The 20952-nt window shown below is 33.7% G+C and overlaps 1 protein-coding gene across 2 annotated transcripts; it reads right to left on the bottom strand.

The window, feature by feature from the left end:
- Window positions 1-12748: 12748 nt before the first annotated feature.
- On the bottom strand, window positions 12749-17310 carry LOC105142521 (uncharacterized). 2 transcript variants are annotated; one of them, XM_011050185.1, is made up of 5 exons: window positions 17203-17310; window positions 14434-16529; window positions 13862-13963; window positions 13590-13764; window positions 12749-13184 (listed from the first exon to the last, which is right to left on the bottom strand). In XM_011050185.1, exons 2-5 carry the CDS (start codon window positions 16284-16286, stop codon window positions 12978-12980), a joined length of 2337 nt encoding a protein of 778 aa, XP_011048487.1. In that variant the 5' UTR covers window positions 16287-16529; window positions 17203-17310; the 3' UTR covers window positions 12749-12977. The 2 variants fall into 2 exon arrangements, with proteins under 2 accessions (XP_011048487.1, XP_011048488.1); XM_011050186.1 differs by having other exon boundaries at window positions 14434-16370.
- Window positions 17311-20952: the final 3642 nt, after the last annotated feature.

Raw genomic sequence — 20952 nt, 5'->3', positions numbered from 1 at the left:
ACAGGTTTATCATTACCAAAACATAAGCTAAAACTAGAAGTACCTTTGAGATACCTGAGTATCCATTTCACTACTGACCAATGTTCTTTACCAGGATTGGAGAGGAATCGACTAACCACACCAACTGCATGAGCTATATCTGGCCTTGTGCAAACCATGACATACATCAAGCTACCAACTGCGAATGTATAAGGAACCTTTTTCATCTCATCTTTTTCTTCATCACTTGAAGGACACTGCTTAGAACTTAGTTTAAAGTGGCTTGCAAGTGGAGAACAAACAGGTTTGGAGTTGCTCATATTGAATCTCTCAAGTACCTTTTGAACATATCTCTCCTGAGATAGCCAAAGTTTCCCCTTTTTCCTGTCATTTGTAATCTTCATGCCAAGAATCTGTTTTGTTGGTCCTAAGTCTTTCATTGCAAAAGACTTGCTCAACTCTTCCTTCAACATCTGAATCTTCTTAGCATCATGGCCAACAATCAACATATCATCTACATACAACAAGAGAATAATTAAGTTTCCATCTGGAAACTTTTTCATAAATACACAATGATTAGAAGTGGTCCTGTCATAACCATGATCCACCATGAAAGAATCAAACTTTTTATACCATTGTCTTGGAGCTTGCTTTAACCCATATAAGCTCCTTTTCAACTTATAAACTAGCTGCTCTTTGCCTTTTGCTTCAAACCCTTTAGGCTGCTCCATGTAGATTTCCTCATCTAAATCACCATGGAGAAAGGCAGTTTTCACATCAAGTTATTCAACTTCAAGATTCAAACTAGCAGCTAAGCCAAGCACAACTCGGATTAAAGACATCTTGACCACTAGTGGAAAGATTTCTTCAAAATCAATACCCTTCTTCTGACCGAAGTCTTTCACAACCAATCTTGCCTTGTACCTTGGTTGTGAGCAATGTTCATCAATTTTCAACCTGAACACCCATTTGTTCTTGAGTGCTCTCTTACCTTTAGGAAGCTTCACTAACTCAAAAGTATGGTTTTCATGCAAAGATTTCATCTCTTCTTGCATTGCTTTCAACCACTCACTTTTCTTCTCATTTGACATAGCTTCATCAAAGCATTCTGACTCTCCCCCATCAGTGACCAACACATATTCATGAGGAGAATATCTGGTGGAAGATTGGCAAGGTCTAGTTGACCTCCTCAATTATGGCTCATCTGGAGCTTCCTGCATAACCTGTTCAGGAATAACATCAATATCATCATTAGCTGCTTCAGGATCACCAACTAATGGCTCAATAAGAGAACCACCACCACCATTATTTTGCAAGTCTCCCCTATGATTAACAGGCATCAAAGGTAACTGTGGAGTAGGTCTTGGAGTTGAATTAGATGGAATAAAAATAGTAGACTCTGTTTTCTCTTTCTGTTCAAAGTCTTCAATGGTTTGATCTTCAAAGAAGATAACATCTCTGTTTCTCACAATTTTCTTCTCCTTTGGATCCCACAACCTATAGCCAAACTCATCATCTTTAGAGCCCAAGGTTATACACTGCTTTGTCTTGCTGTCAAGCTTAGACCTTTCATCTCTAAGAACATGTACAAATGTCTTGCATCCAAACACTCTCAAATGTGCATAAGAGACATCTTTTCCTTTCCAAACTCTATCTGGAACATCAAATTCAAGAGGAACTGATGAAGAAAGGTTGATCATGGCAACTGCAATCTTCATTGCCTCACCCCAAAAGGACTTAGACAGCTTTGCATGAGAGAGCATACATCTAATTCTTTCAACAATGGTTCTGTTCATTCTCTCAGCCACTCCATTCTACTGTGGAGTCTTAGGAACTGTCTTCTCCAACTTGATACCATATTCCCTGCAGTATTTCTCAAAAGGACCCTTGTATTCACCACCATTGTCAGCTCGAACACATTTAAGCTTTCTATCAGTTTCTCTTTCAACTCTGGCATGGAAATCCTTAAAGACATCAAGCATCTGATCTTTGGATTTCAAACAAGTGGCCCAAATTTTTCTGGAGTGATCATTAATAAAACTAACAAAGTACAATGCACCCCTAAGAGACTTATCAATCATAGAGCAAACATTAGTATGAACTAAATCAAAAACATGTGATCTTCTATGTGAAGGTGATATTTGAAACGCAACTCTGTGTTGTTTGCCAACTAAACAATGAGTACATGTGTTCAAGTTCATACCTTTTAATGGAAGGTAGTTTTTCTTGGCAAGGATGCCAAGGCCTTTCTCACTCAAATGTCCAAGCCGTTTATGCCACAGATCAGTAGAGCAATCTTCAATTGCATTCACCTCCCCTTTAATCACCTTAGCTTGTGACATGTAGAGACCCATCTTCTTCCCTTTAGCAACAATCAGGGAATTTCTGGAAAGCTTCCATTTACCATCTCCAAAGTAATTGTGATAGCCTTCTTCATCAAGAGTACCTGTATAGATCAAGTGTAGGCGCATATCAGGCACATGCCTAACATCTTTGAGTAGCAACTTGCACCCAGTATTGACTTTTAACCAAATGTCTCCAATGCCCACAACACTAGCCATCCCTTGATTTCCCATCCTAACTTGACCAAAGTCTTCAGCAGTGTGGGATGTGTAAAAATCACGTTAGGGTGTAACATGGTAAGAATCTGCTGAATCTGCAACCTAGGTGGTATCCTAACATGCAAGATTAACAAAACCATCATCACAAATAATGGCAACATCACCATCAAATACAACTGCAGCTATACCATTCTCTTTATTCTTGTCTTCGTCTTTACCCTTTTTATCTCTTTTATACTTTCTGCAATCTTTTTGTATATGCCTAGGCTTGTCACAATAATAGCACTTAAAACCCTTCCTTGACTGAGATCTTCCTCTTAGCTTCCATTTGCCTTTTTTATTGCTGGATTCTCTATCTTGCTTGCTGTGAGAGAACTTGCTTGGACTTCTCCCTCGACTTTCTGTAACAAGTGCATGGACTCAGAAGTGCTTGTGCCTTTCCTCCTCTTCTCTTCATTGAGGATACAATCCTTCACTGTTTTTAAAGTGATCTTCCCATTCGGAGTAGAATTGCTAAGTGACACCACCAAAGTCTCCCAACTATCCGGCAATGAACTCAGTAGGATTAGTGCTTGCATTTCATCAGCTAACTCCAGATTCATCAATGACAACTGATTCAAGAACCCTTAGAATATATTTATATGCACTGAAGCATCTTCTCCATCTCTATACTTCAAATTCACAAGGTCTCTAATTACAAAAACCTTGTTTTGTGCACTCTCCTTAGCAAATGTTTCTTCCAACATCTTCCAAACTGTATAACAATTATGTTCTTGAGAAATATGATTAATGGACTTAGAAGATACCCATTTTCTAACATTAGCAGTAGCCTTTCTATTAAGCCCATTCCATTTTGCATCATCCATATCATCAGGCTTTATTCCTTTACATTCAATCGGCAAAGCCAAATCATTGCAATATAAGTGATCCTCCATCATTGTTTTCCATAGAAAATAATTTGAAGAAGTAAGCTTTATCATGCCCGAATCTTCCTTTTCCATTTTAACTGTACAAGAAATTCAATCTACACAACCAAAGCTCTGATACCACTTTGTTGGGAAAACTAGGAACAACCGGACACCAATTTACCCAGATCAATTCAGCGAAATACAATTCACAATTCACAAGTCCCAATTCTTTCCCTCTTTGTGCAGTAAAACAGAATCAAACAATGACCAAATATAATGCAAATAATCACAAAATCAATTCCAAGATTTTTTAACGTGGAAAACCCAATGTGGGAAAAACCACAGGACGGTAGTCCACCTAAAAACTTCCACTATCAACAAATAATGGGTTCACAATCATTTTTCCTTAGATTCAACTAAGGGATATAACATATATATCATCAAGAACAACTTATTCTCGAATTACAACAAGATTAAAGAAGAATTATTTGAGAAAAACTCACAAAACTGACAGCCCTATTTTCTGTCAAAATGGTCAGCTTCCACACCACCAATCTTCGATCCAACCGTCCAGAATGAAGATCAACGTGTCTAGAAGCTGCTGTCAAAATATCAGCCCGATCCAACGGTGAACGAGCTGGAAATCGAAGGAAAAACGCAGGCTGCTCTGCTGCCTCTTCTTTTCTTTTTCTCTCTTGATTTTCTTCTCCTCTCTTCTATTTTCAATTCTTCCAGTACCTGAACCACTTAATTTTAAAGTGATCAGCTGCCTCTCTTCTCAATAAATGTTGTGGTCCCACTATCACATGGTGCGGGACCACACACAACATATCCAAAAACTTGCTTCCGAAGAAAAAAAAACTGAAAAGAAAAGACAACAAAATTCTATTATGAAACATCATCTTCGTAAAAGAGGTAACAGATTAAGCATTCCTAGTCCACAAGCTACCTTTTCATTCATTACACCAACAACATCACCGAAGTGTTTGCTATGAAAAGAATGGATCATTATCGATTATATATACATGGCATGCACAATCAGACAACTCTCGTCCACAAGCATGATATGGCTTTGGAACATTCAATGCAATATCTCCTAATGCTGAAAAGTTCAAATCATAGTATTTTCGCATTGACACTGGTAGTGATATTTCATGGATCCATTAATTGCGATGGTCGCAAAGAAAAAAGCAACGTGTCTGCTTCCTTCAGAAAGATCCTTTCTACTCTGATATTCGGTCCACATTTTACAAGCCTTTAGCAAAACCAACGCAATCCCGCCGGCTCATGCACCTTCAACAAAACCCTTGGTCTAGGCCCCTACACAAGTGGTACTCTTTCGACTGAAACTCTCACTTCATCTTCTAGCAATGGCAAGCTACAAGCTCTTGAAAACATTATCTTGGGACTAGGAACATTAAATTTTCTCTTCTTGCTACCATGAATATTTCAAACCCATTTAGTGGAGTTAGGAAGGGGTCCTGATCAATCCTTCTTGGCACAAATAGATTACTTGAGAGTGATGGGAATTCTCATATTGCAATCAAAGAAAATAACACCTATAATATCTGTTCAAGGTTTGATAAAGATGCAAGGCCACCAAAATATCCACAAACTACTACCGGTTCGAACCTCCTTCGACTATTATGTGAATTTGCTTGGCATTTGTTTTAATGGGGTTAAGCTCAACATTTCGGAAACCGATTCCGATATGAAAAGTGATGGATCCTTGTTGTAGAAACGCGTCAAAAAGCCATGGCACCCCTTTTTTTTATTTTTTGGCTGTAGAAACACGTCAAAAATACACCCTTGCAGCCCAGGCAACTGCTGTACATTTAACCACAAAAGGACGCCTCTTTCAAGCCTTGTTGCTTGCTACGAACGTTGTACGTTCTCTACCACAGAAAACAACAGTCCTTGCTCCATATTTACTGTGGCTAGAATCAAGCCACAGACACAATCATCCGTTTCTTGTACCCGATGTCATATCCCACCTTTTTACCCCATTTTCTAGAGATTTTCCAAAAATTCAAAAAAGAGAAAACTCTAACATAACGCGCTTTCGGCCATTCATATACCCATTTTCTGATTTTTTTACTATTTTTTTCTTATTAATATTTTTTGAAGAAAAAAATAAAAAAGTATTTTCAACGCTATGGTGCTATTTTTGTAATCTTTAACTTTGACGATATTTTTCGAGAAAAATTAAAAAAGAGTGATTGAAATGAGAGGAGGACTAGAATGAATGAAAGAATAAAATTGAGGGACTAAAAAAGAGAGGAGACAAGCATGAATCATGGCATGAAACCATGCGTAAAATATGGGACTAAAGAAAGAAAGAAAGAAAGGTGAAGCGGGGAATGGCGGAGAAACATGAAGACTTTGAAACATGAAAGAAAATGATCGAGGGGCAAATGAAAACGGAGGTGGTTGGCACACGAAACTCTCATTTAAGATATTTTTTAAGACATTATTTTTATTTTTATTTTTATATTATTTTAATGTACTGATATTAAAAATAATTTTAAAAAATAAAATAATTTTATTTAAATATATTTTTTTAATAAAAATTATTTTAAAAAGCAACAACTAATATCACATCCAACATCACAATAATATGAAAATTTTGAGGAAAAAAATATCAAATAATTTATTTCTTTTTAAAAAAATATATAATTTAAAAAATCGTCATATATTATAGTCACAAAACATTTCCAACTGGTAAAAGATTTTATAGTATATAATTGCATACATAAAAGTAAAGTTATTATTATTTTTTAAATATTTTATCTAAAATAAATTATATTACATGTTAGTAAATATTCAATTAGTAATACTTTTAATTTTAATATTGATAAATATTATATAACAAAAAAAATGATATTCTTAACTTTAATTTCATTTTAGTGAATAACTAGTAAAATTTGAATTAAAAGCAAAAATATATATATTTTTTTATTTTTTTAGAGAAAGAAAAAAAAGGTAAATATATATTGCATACTTGTATTTGTATTTTACAATATAAATTTATAATTTAATACTAAATAAAATCATAAAAACCCATAAATAAAATCCCTAGATTTTTTTAAAATTTTCTGATATCTTTGAAAGATATATATGGTTAAATATCAAAAACAAAAAGGTAAAATCAAGGAAAAACCTTAAACTAGAAAAATGAATCGGCTAGGCTTGAGGTCAATACCAGCCCGGTATCAACAGTTTTATTTTCAGGTTAGATTTTGTCTATCCGTACAAGCTGTGCTTGATCCAGTCAACAGTGACCCAACCAGTGACCAGGCTGGCTAAAGCAGTAGGCATGCGTGAATTATTCACGCATGCTTGTATCAGTAACAGGTAATTATAACTGGCAGGGGAAGAAAAACTCACCTGGTGGGATTTTTGCTGGAGATGAAGATGTGAGGCGATTGTGCCTGGTTGAGCAATCCTTCTCTCCCCACCTCTGTTTGTGTTAATTTTGTCTCTCTCTAGTCTTTCTCCTCTCCTCTGGTTTCTGTTTCTTTTTTGTTTTCCTTTTTTTCTTGTGTTTTTTCGTCCTCTGGGTCTCTCTTTCTCTGACTCTCTCTGTATGGTTTTTTCGTTTTGCTGTGATTTCTTCATGGACAGCTCTGGTTCATTTTGCTCTCTCTGTTTTTCGTCCTCCGCTTGCAATTATAATTAAATTAAAAGAAAATAGGTCAAAATTTGGGTTATGAAAACTACCACACTACCGAACACCAAAAGGAAAAATGAAAAAAGAAAAAACAAGGGAGTTAGAGAAATAATAGAGGAGGAGCTGAAAGAAGCAGATAAAGAAGGGAGGGCCAGCGTTTTTTAGGGTAAAAAGGCTAAGCAGAAGGGGAGCCATTCTTTTGATGGGGGGCGAACTTCTCCCTTGCAAATGTCCATCGACTAATCTTCCTATCCAACACTCAGCACAAAAAACACACAACCTTTCCCAGCTCTAAAAATTCTGAAATCTTTATCTAAGCTTCCTGACATGCATGAGATAATCTCAGTATGAACCTTGAACAGACCTGAAGACAGCAGCTGCTGCAGTAAACTTCACCAGGATAGCAACTGTGCAACAGCTCTTCACTCCCATGAACCACGATTTTCTCCAATTCTAATTTCCCAAAATCTCTCCAAGGTTCCCTCACTGCAGCCTTCTGATTTCCGCAAAAAACCGTTTCACATTTTCTGCTCTCATCTTCGAAAAGGCCACCGTTCTTGCCCAAGCAACTATTCCTGGCCTCTCATCTATTCCAACATCTCAAAAAAATTCCATCCCGGAATTCCTTAATAACAGACCTGCACAGATGTGAAAACAGAAGCTCCAGCAGCAGACGTCTCCAGGGATGCAGCAGCACACCTTCGGTTATCCAATTCCAAAATCTGCCCGAACCTAATCTAAAGACTACCAAATCTCACAAGAATATCTCAAACACATCCATAATCATCTCAGTCGAATTTCATCTAAAAATAAGATCAGGAAACCCCCGAACCAGCATCAGCAGAAAAGCCTCGATAGTGAATGTTCCTGGTGGCAGCAACAGAATCTTTGTTTTGTCAACTCCAAAGCCAGTCTAAGCGATATTTAAATATCACCAAGTTTGGATTAAAGGTACATCATTTCGTCCTTAATACACAGCAGGAGACCCATTTCCATTTGGATGTAGGAAAGAAGCTCAAACAGGAGCTGACGCAACGCCACTGTTTACAGAGTCTTCCACTGCTGTTCCAGAGGTTCCAACAGCTCCTCCAGCCGATTTGTAGTCATCAGGAAGGTCGATTTCCTACTTTGGATAATTTTTCTTCTAGTGAATTGTTGAGATGTATTATTAATGTTGATGTTTGGATGAATTGTTGAGATGTTGGGTTGATGATGATGAGGATGATTGTGTGAATGCGTGGGAAGATTGTTGGTTTGATTTGTCGTGCAGTGAGTTGTAGGTGCGTGCGGGTGTAGATGTTGATTTTTTCAGGAGTGTTTTCATATAAAAAACAAACAAAAACATATATAACGTTTTTTTTAAACATCATTTGTGTGCTTTGTGAAATTATTTTTAATTGTTTGTGAATTTAAAAAAATTATCATATTATTTTTATTCTCTTTATTTATAAATAAATTTGATAATTATTTTCACAACACATTATTTTTATTTTTGTGAGTGAATTGAGCTGACTCAATGTAACTCATATAGACTCAATAAATATGAGTGAAATACTTTAAACATGTTAGACAAAGGAGGTCAAATTCCATTCTTCACTTACTATACAGGTTAGAAGCCTTCAAAATGCTTAAAAAAATATTATAAAAAAATTCATGTAAAAAAAATATTTTATTAGTTGCCAGTAATATTTGATATAATAGACTCGCTTTAATGATTAAAAAAATTAGTATATTGTTTTTAATTTTTAAATAATAATTTTTTTTATCTAGTAGTCATTAACATCAAAATAAAAAATATTAAAATATCATAGGTTAGATGAACCTTTTCAAGATTCTTTCCATAGATCTTTCCTTGGGTCTAGATTGGATTTAATGAACCCAATATAGGCGTAATGTGTCATTCATATGCATGACTTAGATTGTGATATGAAATGACTTATTTTAGACATGCCAATTCATTAAGTAATTAAAAATGATGAAATCGACCAAATCTTATAATGATTAGACTTGAATTAACAATCAAGGTTTAACTCAATGCATTAGATTTGTTGTTACCACATAAATAGATCATTGGTAAATTAAATATAATAGACCATTAGCAATTTAAGATAAGACCAATAATATAGCTTACTTAAGATATAATATTTTAAAATTGATAATATTTTTATTCTAACATAAGTAACCTCTTATCACATATCTTTAAAGACTAATTAGAATTTTTAATGATTATAATACTAACTTGTAACTTCTTTAAAAATATTAGAACTAGACCTTTTTCTATTAAGGAACTAGGTCATTAATTTTCTCTCTCAAGATAGTCGTGATATTAGGTGCGAAACATGTTATAATTAAACCACAAAAAAGATACTCCCTTCATGCCTTGAATCTTGTTATAGATATAGGACATAAACAACTCGATTAGCATATATTCTCGATTAGCATGTAATATATGGAGAGTTGAACAACTAGGATGAGTGGTGGAGAACTAAAGTTTAGGATTTTGTAAAGGGAGGTTGTTCTAGGTTTTTCCTTAAGGCTTATAAAAGAGAGACAAAGAAACAATGAATGGTAATAAAGAAACACAAAGAGAGAAAGAGAAAATAAAAGAAACCAAGAGAGGGGAGAAAAGAAGAAAAGAAGAAATCAAGAATAAGAGAGTCCATGGTGACATTAGTAAATGCAAAAAGGAGTTAGTTGGAGAAGAAAGTTAAAAGAAAAGAGCTTGTGAGATCTAGATCTCCAAGAATAATAGTAAACGTTCTTTCTTGCAGTAGAAGCAGCATCACCATCACCATCACCAAATTCAATCCATTTGTTTTAGAGAAATGAGCTATTCGGGTCCAGATCTTCAAGGGCAATAACAAACTTTTTTTTTTTTTTGCAGCAGCAACACCCACTAAGTTCAATCCATTTATTTAAAGGAAAAGAGGGAAAGATGGATGTGCTTGTGGGAATAGGAGCCATTGATTCTACTCAACGTTGACACAATGATTTCTAGGTCTATAAGGTTACCAGATTATTGGTTCTCTTCACTTTATAGGCTTACCATTATCCATGTTGCACTTGACATAAATAATGAGACCTTTAATGTAATAGCTCGACCCAACATGTCGTATATTGTCCGTTTTGAGCCTTACCATCCTCACGGTTTTGTTTTTGGTGACGCGAGCCCACTTCCGAACTGACGCCCCAAAACACGTACAACATGTTAGCAACCAACACTACTCATAATGTCCTTACTCTGGACGCGTGCTTTTGATGTGGGATATCACAATCCCCCCCACTTTAAGATGAGTCATCCTCGGCTCTGATACCAAAAGTAATAGCCCAGTCCAACTAGTCGTATATTGCCCGTTTTGAGCTTTACCACCTTCATGGTTTTGTTATTGGTGACACGAGCCCATTTCTAAGTCTCACGCCTCAAAACATATACAAAAGGTTAGCAACCAACACTACTCATAAAACCCTAGCCTTGGACGCTCGCTTCCAATATCACATTTACAATTTAAAAGGAAAATAAGAAAAATAGAGTCACTATCTAGTTTTTCAAGAAGATTAAGAATTTTAAAATATTCATTAGTTTCAGAGATTTAAGGAAAGTGTTGATTATATTTAATAAAACATAGAAATCATCATTACCACATCCTTTAAAACAAAAAGTTATTTTAGTTATATGTTTTCTTCTAAATCTATTCTAGCCATGTTATTAATTGTCTAAATTATTTGTAAGCTGATTCTTAAGTTATTTATAATTGATCAATATTCATTTGAGTTAGTGACAAGCTTTGAATCATATAGAAAGTTTTTATGTTCTTAAAGCATAATTATCAAATCTATCAAAAATTGGTCTAAAAAGGACCTAGGTTTTCATTTCATTGAATCAATCCATGTCAATTATTTTTTATTAAAATATATCATTTTATTTTTTTCTTTTAAAAAAATTATCTGGTATTGACTCAACTAGGTTAAAACTGAGTTTAACAGAGTTAATCGAGTCATTAAAAACATAATCAAGTCGATCAAGATTCATCAAGTCAATATCTTTAAAAGTATAACTTGAAAAATGTTTTTGTGTCACCAAATCAACCCAATTCAATTATTTTTTATTAAAATATATCATTTTATTTTTTTCTTTAAAAAAAACAATTGCTTGGTATTGACTCAACTAGGTTTAAACCGAGTTTAACAAATCAATCAAGTCACTAAAAACATAATTAAGTCAATTAATATTTTTCAAGTTAATATCTTTAATAATTTAATTTGAAAAAGAACCCAAATTAGATTTTTGGCCTAGTTTTCCAAGTCAACTTGGTTAGCCAAGTTTGGCCAAGTTTTTTTTAATTAAAACCATTATTTACTTACTTAAACACTAAACTTAGATATTTGAATTAATATTTGCTTTTTAGTTATTCATTTTTCTTTGTATTATAATATGTACACAAAGAAAAAATAAATTAAGATAAATACCAAACAAATACAATCAAAAGATTGTATGATTAACCTACATAGTTCTTTTTTGCCAAATTATTTCAGGACCTTTAAAACTTTTCTCAGGATCGACAATCTTATCTCAAAATCATTCTTTTTGAGTTTTAGTGAAAATATCCATTGCTAGGGTTTTTTTTTTCTTTTTACCAAATATACGTAAGATTTTTTTTTTTATGTTTTTCAAGCATAGTTTTCATTCATTTCAGAAATCTAAAAGGAATTTTATGATAAATAAAAAGTAATTAATAATATTATATTAGTTACTCTTTTGAATCTATTTTGAAGAAATAAACATAAAGAAAAGAACAAAAATAAAATATATGACCCACAAAAATAAAAATAAAATAATCTCTATTTAGTATTTTTCTCTTCTAAATAAAATTAACCCCAAAAAATAACTAATAAGATACTATTATTTCCTCCCCACGCACCATAAAATTTCTCTTGACCTGAACTTGCCCTGAACCCAAATGATCTAATATTTGGTCTGCAGTGGTTCCAGCACACTAATGAGAAAAGACTTGGATGGTCCTAACACACACCTATGATGATTCTAACATTAAAAGTCTATCCCACCCAAATGCCTGTAAGAAGAATTCCATTTCTTTTTTTCTTGGAATTTAAAGAGTTAAAAATAGGTTATCTGAGTTGAAGAGAGCCAGGACTTGGGACCAAGAATCTGTTGTGTGTGTGTGCAGCAGAAGACCTTAAAAATCAGCAATGGCATTGGATTTGGCTTCTTCTGATGACTACAGACTTCCGAACAGAAGACACTCTAGCCTTTTCATTTCAGGTCATGCATATCATTCGCACCTTGTGAATTAGTCTACAAAGCATTCGTATTCCACTCATTTTAAGTGCAATACAGGGTGAACAAGAACAATCAAGAATTGAAAGGAAGATGCCCTCAATTGACAGGCATTGACCCGGAATACATGACTAGAAATGGGCTTCAAATTTAAAGTGGAACAAATTTAACAATTTGATTTACTAAATGTATTATCTTTTCAACACTTACAATCAGAAGACCTATGAGGCAAGGCATCAGCATGCTATCAGGGGCAAAGAAATTGAGGGAAATAGGAAAAGAGATATAAGATGGGTGGAATACAGACACAGTAACATCATATGTTTGCGGCAAATGGAGATGCAATATACAGCAGGTATTATTCAATCAGGAAAAAGTTTTGGAATGTAAAGCCACTCGAAATGGAGAGTGATTTCTAATTTTACAGTGGAAAATCTATGCTAAACTGCATGTTATAGGGAAATCAACTACAGTTACAGTGGAAAATCTCTGCTAAACAAACATGATGCCTTTTGTTTTCCAGAAATCAGTACAGTGTCAGATGTGATGCGGGAAGGAGCAACCTAGCTCTTCCGAGAAGTGAAGAACATGTAATCTGGATGCTGATTAACCCCCTTGGCTTTATCCTTGGTAACTGTTCCTCTAGAGAGAAGTGAGGCATTTTCCTCCAGTGTTCTGCGTCTTTCACAGAGAATTGCAGCAGTTCTAGCTCTGATGGTTTTTCTTGAAGAAGGTTCATCAGGTGTTCTGAGATCAAACCAGCATTCGCCCTACAGATACAAGAATGTGAGGTATCAATCAGCCTCTTCCATACAAGTCTTGGCAGATTGGGAATGTAGGCTCCCACCAAAATACACCATTCTTAGAGCATTATCATATACCAAAGACAAGTATCATAAACCGAAACTACACAATATAAAAGAACTAATCACCTTATACACAAAAGAACGTTATCAGACCACATGTCAATCAATCTTGTCTTTCGATACAAGCAATTCAACCAAATTCTCATCAACTACTTAAAATGACCATGTCATTGTTCAGAAATGAAGACCATGGAAAATCAGATGAAGTAATGACATGAATCCCTGACTGCAATCATTTCTACATGTAGAAGTACAATCTGGACCTTAAATCATCAGAATGTTTTGAGTTCATATTGTATAGTAGTTTACCTGTGTATTGTAGTTTTGTAATCCTATCACTGGGAAGACAATCTGAAACATCTTACTGAGTGAATCAATTGGAATGCTTTGCACAACTGATTGACCTAATAAATGGTAAGTCAGGAATGAAGCACTGAACTTTCCCTCTGGAATTCGATATATAGGGTACCATGCAACTGAAAACCTGAAATCATTTATCCAGAATTGATGAATATGATAAAAGTTAGCCCTTGCATGAGCAATAAAGATAACAAGAACTATATGATTTTGTCTGTTCTCACCAAGTAGCAGGGTGTAGATCATGCAGGTTCATAGATTCTAGCTTTGATGGATCACCAAACACTTGAAGATTAGAAGTTCCGATACTGATGAGATCCCTGATTCTGCAATTATAACACAAGATCAGTTGCATCTCACTGGAAGGTTTTTGGGGATGTAGTGGAGTGTGGAAACAGGATGTTTGTTCAAGAAGAGGAAAGCAACCAAAAGTGAGGCAAATTAAATGATCGTTTCTAAAGTAAAAAAAGCCTCAAGTCTCAGTGATTTGGCATCAGCTATAAATCATCCATTCATCACGTAGACATGACATTGCATATCAAAGAATATTCTAATTAGGCATGCTGTTGTCTGACCATAGTAGCTTTGAATGCAATTTCTGTCAATAGAAAATTGCAGAAAAGGAGCTAAACAAGGAAAACTAGCTAGCCACATTTGCTGATGGTTCCGAGTAGCATCCACATTAATTAACTGATTGCGTTTGAAGAAGTTCACAGGAACTTATAAAAAGTTGCTGCTTCCAGATGAAAGCAATAATAGCATAGACAAGATTGAAAATAGCAATTAGAAAACTAACTTTAAATGAAGAGGCTTTCGAACATGTGGCATCTCAGATTCAAAAAATTCGAAAATGAGTTCAGGGTTTGTGTGCAGATCCTCTGGACAAGCATCTGAGAGATGTGGGTAACCATATAATTGAACAGCTGAAAGGAAAGGAACAAAATATGCGCAGAATGATGTCGATCCAGCAAGCAAACCATTTATACTTTGAGAATCTCTTGCCTTGACTTCTAACCCATAATTCCCAGGCATCTCATACCACTTCCAAACAGCCTGAAGTGATGTAATTGGTATCTGTGTCGAATGAAGAGAACTATTTGACAGCTCATTTTTATATATACAAGGGGAAGTGATAACAGGAGCAGCAGAGTGAAGGAATCTTTCAAACTCTGCTATTGGATGGCCCAATGTACTCTGATATTCTAGTTGCAGTTTTTGAGCAGCATTTGATTCTTCATTTCTCACTTGTGACCCAATGAACTGAGAGACACCTCTGGATTTTTCAGTGCATGCCATATCTTCCATAGCACTTTCAACTTTCTGAGCTTCTGCAGAAAACTCTTCAGATTTTGGGGCTTCCCCTTCAACAGAGGTTTTTCTGTGACTGGATGTCAAGCTTGAGCTTTTAGAATCATTTAAAGAAGAAGAAACACATGAAGGAACCACATCTCCCTTTGAATGGCTATCAGGCAGCTCATTGCATGAAAATTGCAGGATATCATAAGAATCACAAACACTAGCAGGATAAGTTTTCTCTGGCATCACTGAATCCTTGGTACAAACAGGAACCCACATTGCTTTTGCTCCACGAGGAATAAAATGCCTTTCTCTGTATTGATTGTAATATATCAATCTCGAATGGAGTTTACCATCTACAGAAGTATCGGAACACCTCTCTGTCACATGTTTCATCCTAGGAATAAACCTAGTAAATCTTTGATGTATATGAGCAGAAGCAGCTGAAGATGGATTTAAGCAGCATGAACCATGAGTGAAAATAGGCCTAGAGAAAGTTTGGCCATAACCTCCACATCCTATTCCTCTACTGTGGTTTCTATCATACTCAAATGTACAATGAGAAAGCAATCTTGATTTGTTACACTCAATTTCCTGGGCTTGATTTGACTGTGAAAAGTATTGAGAATGATTCCCATTCAACCTATGCTTAGGGACCCAGTCATTTTGAAAAAATACTTCACTATTGAATCCCCTGTGCATTTTTCTCTCTGCATTTGCCATCCTGTTGCTTACACAGGCAGCATTGCTGTGCCCAGCAGAAGAAACCATGGGTGTGGGTAGCAACCCTTTATCAGCAAATGAGTTTTGTCGTGAACAGAAATTTCTCTCTCGCAAGCTCATATGCTCCTTCATGTTTGCACAATCCAATCTACTTTCCCAATGCAACTTACCCTCCCTGAAAATTCTCTGCCTCTTCTGCCAGTTCAATGGACTATTTTTCTTTGCCCTCCAGATTTGTTGGTGATAGCCATTGTTTGCAACATCAGATTTTACCATAACATCAACATTGTCGACATTAAAACACTGGCAGCCATATTTGGTACTTCGACTGCCACAAACTTTGCAGTAAGATTTAATGTCCATGGTCTTACAAGCTTCCTCTAAATTCCTGGTAATATGGTTGCTGCCTGCTCCTTCAGTACCCTTTTTGCCCAGATCTAAACCCTTAAAACAGATTGTATCCTTACTGCTGTAATCAAATAAAGCTTCAGTTGTACAAACGGAACCTTCAGATGTCAAGGAGACATCTTGCTTTGGAAATTCATCACTTTTTGATGACGGACTATCAATCTCCCTCTTGGCTGACACAGTCTTCATTTTATTCATCTTCTTCTTTTCAGCATGCTCCATACATGGAGAATCAATATCACATCCCCTTGCAATACCAGCGCAACCATAAGAATCAACCCGTTGCTCCTCTTTTGCACTTGATATCTAATAAAGCCAGTCCAAACACATGAGACAGTATATGTCACCACCGATAGCACAATTCACATTATCTAATCAAAGCTCCTAAATGTGCAATCTTTACAAGATTTTCAACAAAACAACATATTTTAAGGCACAAAAATAACCAACTCCAACGTTAGAATTCTGCAACCAATGCAGTACTAATTAAGAATTGGCCGCAATACAACACGAAATCAAAGACAAGAGTATAAAACAACAACCAACTAGGCAAAAGGCAAAAGGCAAAACAGAATGGAGATTCAAAACAAAAGCTTTCTGATCTAACATGAAGTTAACAATAGAATGTGATATTTTTTTCAAAAACCTATTATGCAAAAATAACATAAGATCAAAAGAAACTCAGCATAATCCATATACAATGTGAAATCCGACATAATTATCTATAAATTAACACAATGAAACCAATAAAGAAACTAAGGCAATTTAACCGAGAGACTAAACCAAACCCATTTCTTTATAGGCAAAGAAACCAGGAAACAACAAGAAATAAAGAAACTTGACCAAGACCCATTTCATTAAACCAGACAAAAATGGTAAAGAAACATTGGAACAGTGAAATTATATCAGTTCTTGGTTGCATTCACCAAAAACAAAGTTCAAGAATCAGTAACGTAAACCCTAAAGAAACTGAGGAAAATAGCATATATTATATAACAAAAGAAAAGAGAACGTTGATGATGAAAACAAGAAAGAAAAATGATAAGAACTGAAAGATAAAATCATTGATGTTGAATTAATCAGTTCAAGAAACAAGAGATACTTTTAGCTAGACAATGAAGGCAGCAGAGAAATATACCTGAGAGAGAGAGAGAGAGAGAGCGCGAGAAAAAAGGTAGTTAAGAAGCGCGCTAAGCAGTTGAAAATGAAAATTGAAAGGAAATGGGCGTTTTGGGGTGTGTTATTTAGGTGGGTTTTTAAAAATAAAATAAAATAAAGGGGGTTAATGGTATTTTATTTGGTCCCTATGCTCTTATGTTTTACTTAATATGGCCCTTCTATTCTTTTTTTTATTTGGTTGGTCCCTCAACTCAAGATAATGTCTTAATATGGTCTCTACACATATGATTTACTATTAATACTTGACATGTAGCTTGGCATGTGCTACAGATGTTTCTATTTCTTTTACATGTAGTCGAGAATCAATGACAGGCTCGAAAGAAATTGAAGAGAGAGGCTATTGAGGTGAGCTATAAGTTTAAAAAGGCAAAAGAAAAAAGAAAAAAAAATCTAAAATTAGTGCTTCTTGAAAAATAAAATGTATTTGTTATACATGGGATTGCCTAAACCAAATGCTTTTGTCTTCGTCTCTCTCTCTTTTTTCTTTTGCTTATCATTTTATTTTTTTATAAAAACTCATCGCACAATAAAATAAGCCAAAATGCCAAAAATATTATATATTAACTAAATTGTACTGAAAAGATATTTTTTTAAAATAAAAATATGTTGAAAAGTAAGGTTAAAGAGGGTTATAACATACAATGGAAACGCAGTGAGGCTTTTTTTTGTTCTTCTCCTTTTTTTTTTCTTACTTCTCTTTGTAATTTGTGTTGCCATGTAAAAGAAACAACAATATCATAACCTTAGTTTTGTTATTTTTTTATGGGGTAATTTTAATATTATAATCTAGATCATAGATTTAAAAGGATAACATGAGTTGATATCAGTATTTTTTTAAAAAAAAATTACATTTTTTTTTTCAATCTCATCCTTTAACATTAAGTTTATTAAAAAATTAGTTTCGTGATTTTCTTTGTTTTTTATGAGATTATCTTAGTCTCATGACTTATATCACGAGTTTGGCATGTTAGCTTAGATCAATTAGGATTTTTTTTTTGTTTTTTTTTTAAGATTGGTTTTTTTTTATTTCAACATTAAATTAGTTTTAGAATTAAATCTCATATTTTCCCCCTCTTCTATTAGGATATGCTATTCACATTATCCAACTCATGGAGTTTAATAAACTTACAATGGTTTGCTTGTATTTTTTCTTTTCATTATTTTTTTTAATTTCATCTTTTTATATTTAGATTGTTAGGAATTGGACACTGTATTTTATTTATTTTTATTAATTTTCTTTTTATAAAGTTATTTTAGTGTAACAACTCAAGTCGAAGTTTGCATTTAACTTACCCAATAAGTTTATTTTCTTTGTAAATAGAGGATTTTCTTATTATATCTAGCAAGTCTCACGTACACTTTTCAATACAAAATCTAAATTTGTTTTTATGATTTTTATTATATTTTAGTAACATAATAAGTTAATAACATATCCTTTGTTTTCTTAGATATTCTCTATCAAAATTCATAAATGAGCTTGAGCCTAGCTGAGCGAGTACACATGTGTGACTTAAGCTCAAGATCACTTTGCTTTAGTCCATTTATATTTTTTTTTTAAATTTAGGTTATTTATTTTATTTGATTTTTTATTATATAATAAAAGAAAATCAATTTATTGGATCATGTTTGGTCTATGATCTAAATCGTAAATTTGTCATACTTTTCAAAACATGCTAATAACGTATGAACATCTTTTTTTTTGTTTAAAATTTTATTTTATCCCACCCACGGCAAAACACAATCCACCTATCCAGTTTAAATCAGTTGATTAATAGATGATGAAATGATTAATAACACCTGGTCAAGGGTGTATGTGAGAAAATATCATCTGGTCCATTTAATTAAAAAATAGATAATTAAACTTTAAGAGGTGTAGCTCAATTGATCAGGTCCTAAGTTTACTCCCCAGAGATCACTAGTTCGAATCCTACAAATCTCAGGGCCACTAGAGATTTATATAGTCGTTAATTTCAGGGTTTATGGAATAAGTTGAGATATGCGCAAGCTGATCAGGATACTCACATTAATCAAAAAACAAAACATATGATTAAACGTATCATATTACAAAAAATTTATAGCTTAAAAGGACCTAGTTAAATAAAAAATATGTAAAAGGCACATATTAAGAAAAATTCAAGAGTATTTCATACAATGACTATAAATACAATTAAACCTTTTTTTTGAAGTGTGAAGGTATTACATGGGAATAATAATTTCACCCACATCTAACAACCTTTAATTAATAATTTGGATAATATATTTAAATTTAATTTTTTATTGAATTGATTAATAAACATTTTTATAGCTACAATAAACTAGGTAAATAATAGCAAAACAAGTATTGAAAATGATATAGTATTATCACATTTTCAAGTAATATTGTTAATGAATATATAAGTAAGGGGTATTGATACAGGCAAGAGCTACACTCAATAATAACAACAACAAAATTATAAGTAAAAGACATAAAAATTTAATGTCCTAAGAGAATTATAAATATAAACTCTAAATTTATAATTTTATTATTTAAAAAATAAAATATATGATGGGTGCTTTCTTAAAAGGTTATAAGACATTTAAATAGATTAGAAAACTTAACCTCCTTGAAAAAACAACTAAGAATCTGAAAACATAAAAAAATAAATTAAAATTTGAATTAAAATATAGAATATAAAAAAAAAACATAGTAGAAATACTAAATACTACCATATCATGAGCTACAGTGCTCAAAACATGATTTTGGAAGATCTGACGATTTGTTTAGTGATATAGTGATTGTCCTAAAAAAAATTCCTATAAAATTATCTATAAAAATTTGAGCTCGATTAAATAGTTAGATCTTCTCTTATCGTATTTTTAAGGAGCTGATTAGTTTTGATCGTTCCATATCTTTTCTAGAACTTACAATTGTCCATTTTGTCGCACCCGACATCATGACGGCCTTAAAAATTTCTTAAATCTTTGGAAAGAACGGATTTCTGGCATCCTGTTCTTTAATGAGGATATTCTTTGTTTAAGGAGTCGTCACCTAGTATTATGGTTATTAGGAACCCTAACTGGTCAACAGAGATTCTATGGTTCGAGATTGGTTACGTAAAAGGAAAGATATTATCACCCCTTAAACGTCTTACCTAAGGCAGGTTGCATTGCTGATCTTTGTCCTTAATTGCTAACATTTTTTTTTGTTGGTTTATACTATGATTGTTTGTGTGTAATATTCCTGACTCTGGCGCCAGTGAATATTCAATTACGGATATTTCCAACTTTGGCGATGGTAAATATTACGTAGGCATCAAAATAAATAAATTTAAATCATCTTTTTTTTCTTTTATTCCTAACTCTAGTATCAGTGAATAAATAAATAAAAGTAAATTTTTTTTACGCGTGCACATATTTTTTTATTTTTCTAGCTAAATAAAATAAAATACAACGAATAAAAATAATATAAATTTAAATTGGTATTTTTATTCCTGACTCTCGCGTCAGTGAATAAACCAATAAATTTATATTATTTTTATTCATGCATACATATTTTTATTTTCATATTTTTTATTTTTATATTTTTTATTTTTATTTTTTGTTGAGTTAGGCCCAGCTCAACCCATAGAGTTGGGCTGGACCCAGCAGGCCTAGCCGGGTCACAAGCTTGACCCGGCTGGCCATTGTTTTTTAATTTTTACCAACAGGCGTGAGTGAACTGCTCACGCAC

Source organism: Populus euphratica, unplaced genomic scaffold (genome assembly GCF_000495115.2).
Source record: "Populus euphratica unplaced genomic scaffold, PopEup_1.0 scaffold147.1, whole genome shotgun sequence".
In the NCBI taxonomy this organism is placed as follows: Eukaryota; Viridiplantae; Streptophyta; class Magnoliopsida; order Malpighiales; family Salicaceae; genus Populus; species Populus euphratica.
Note: the sequence above shows the minus strand (reverse complement) of the source record. Positions and strands in the feature narration are given on the sequence as shown.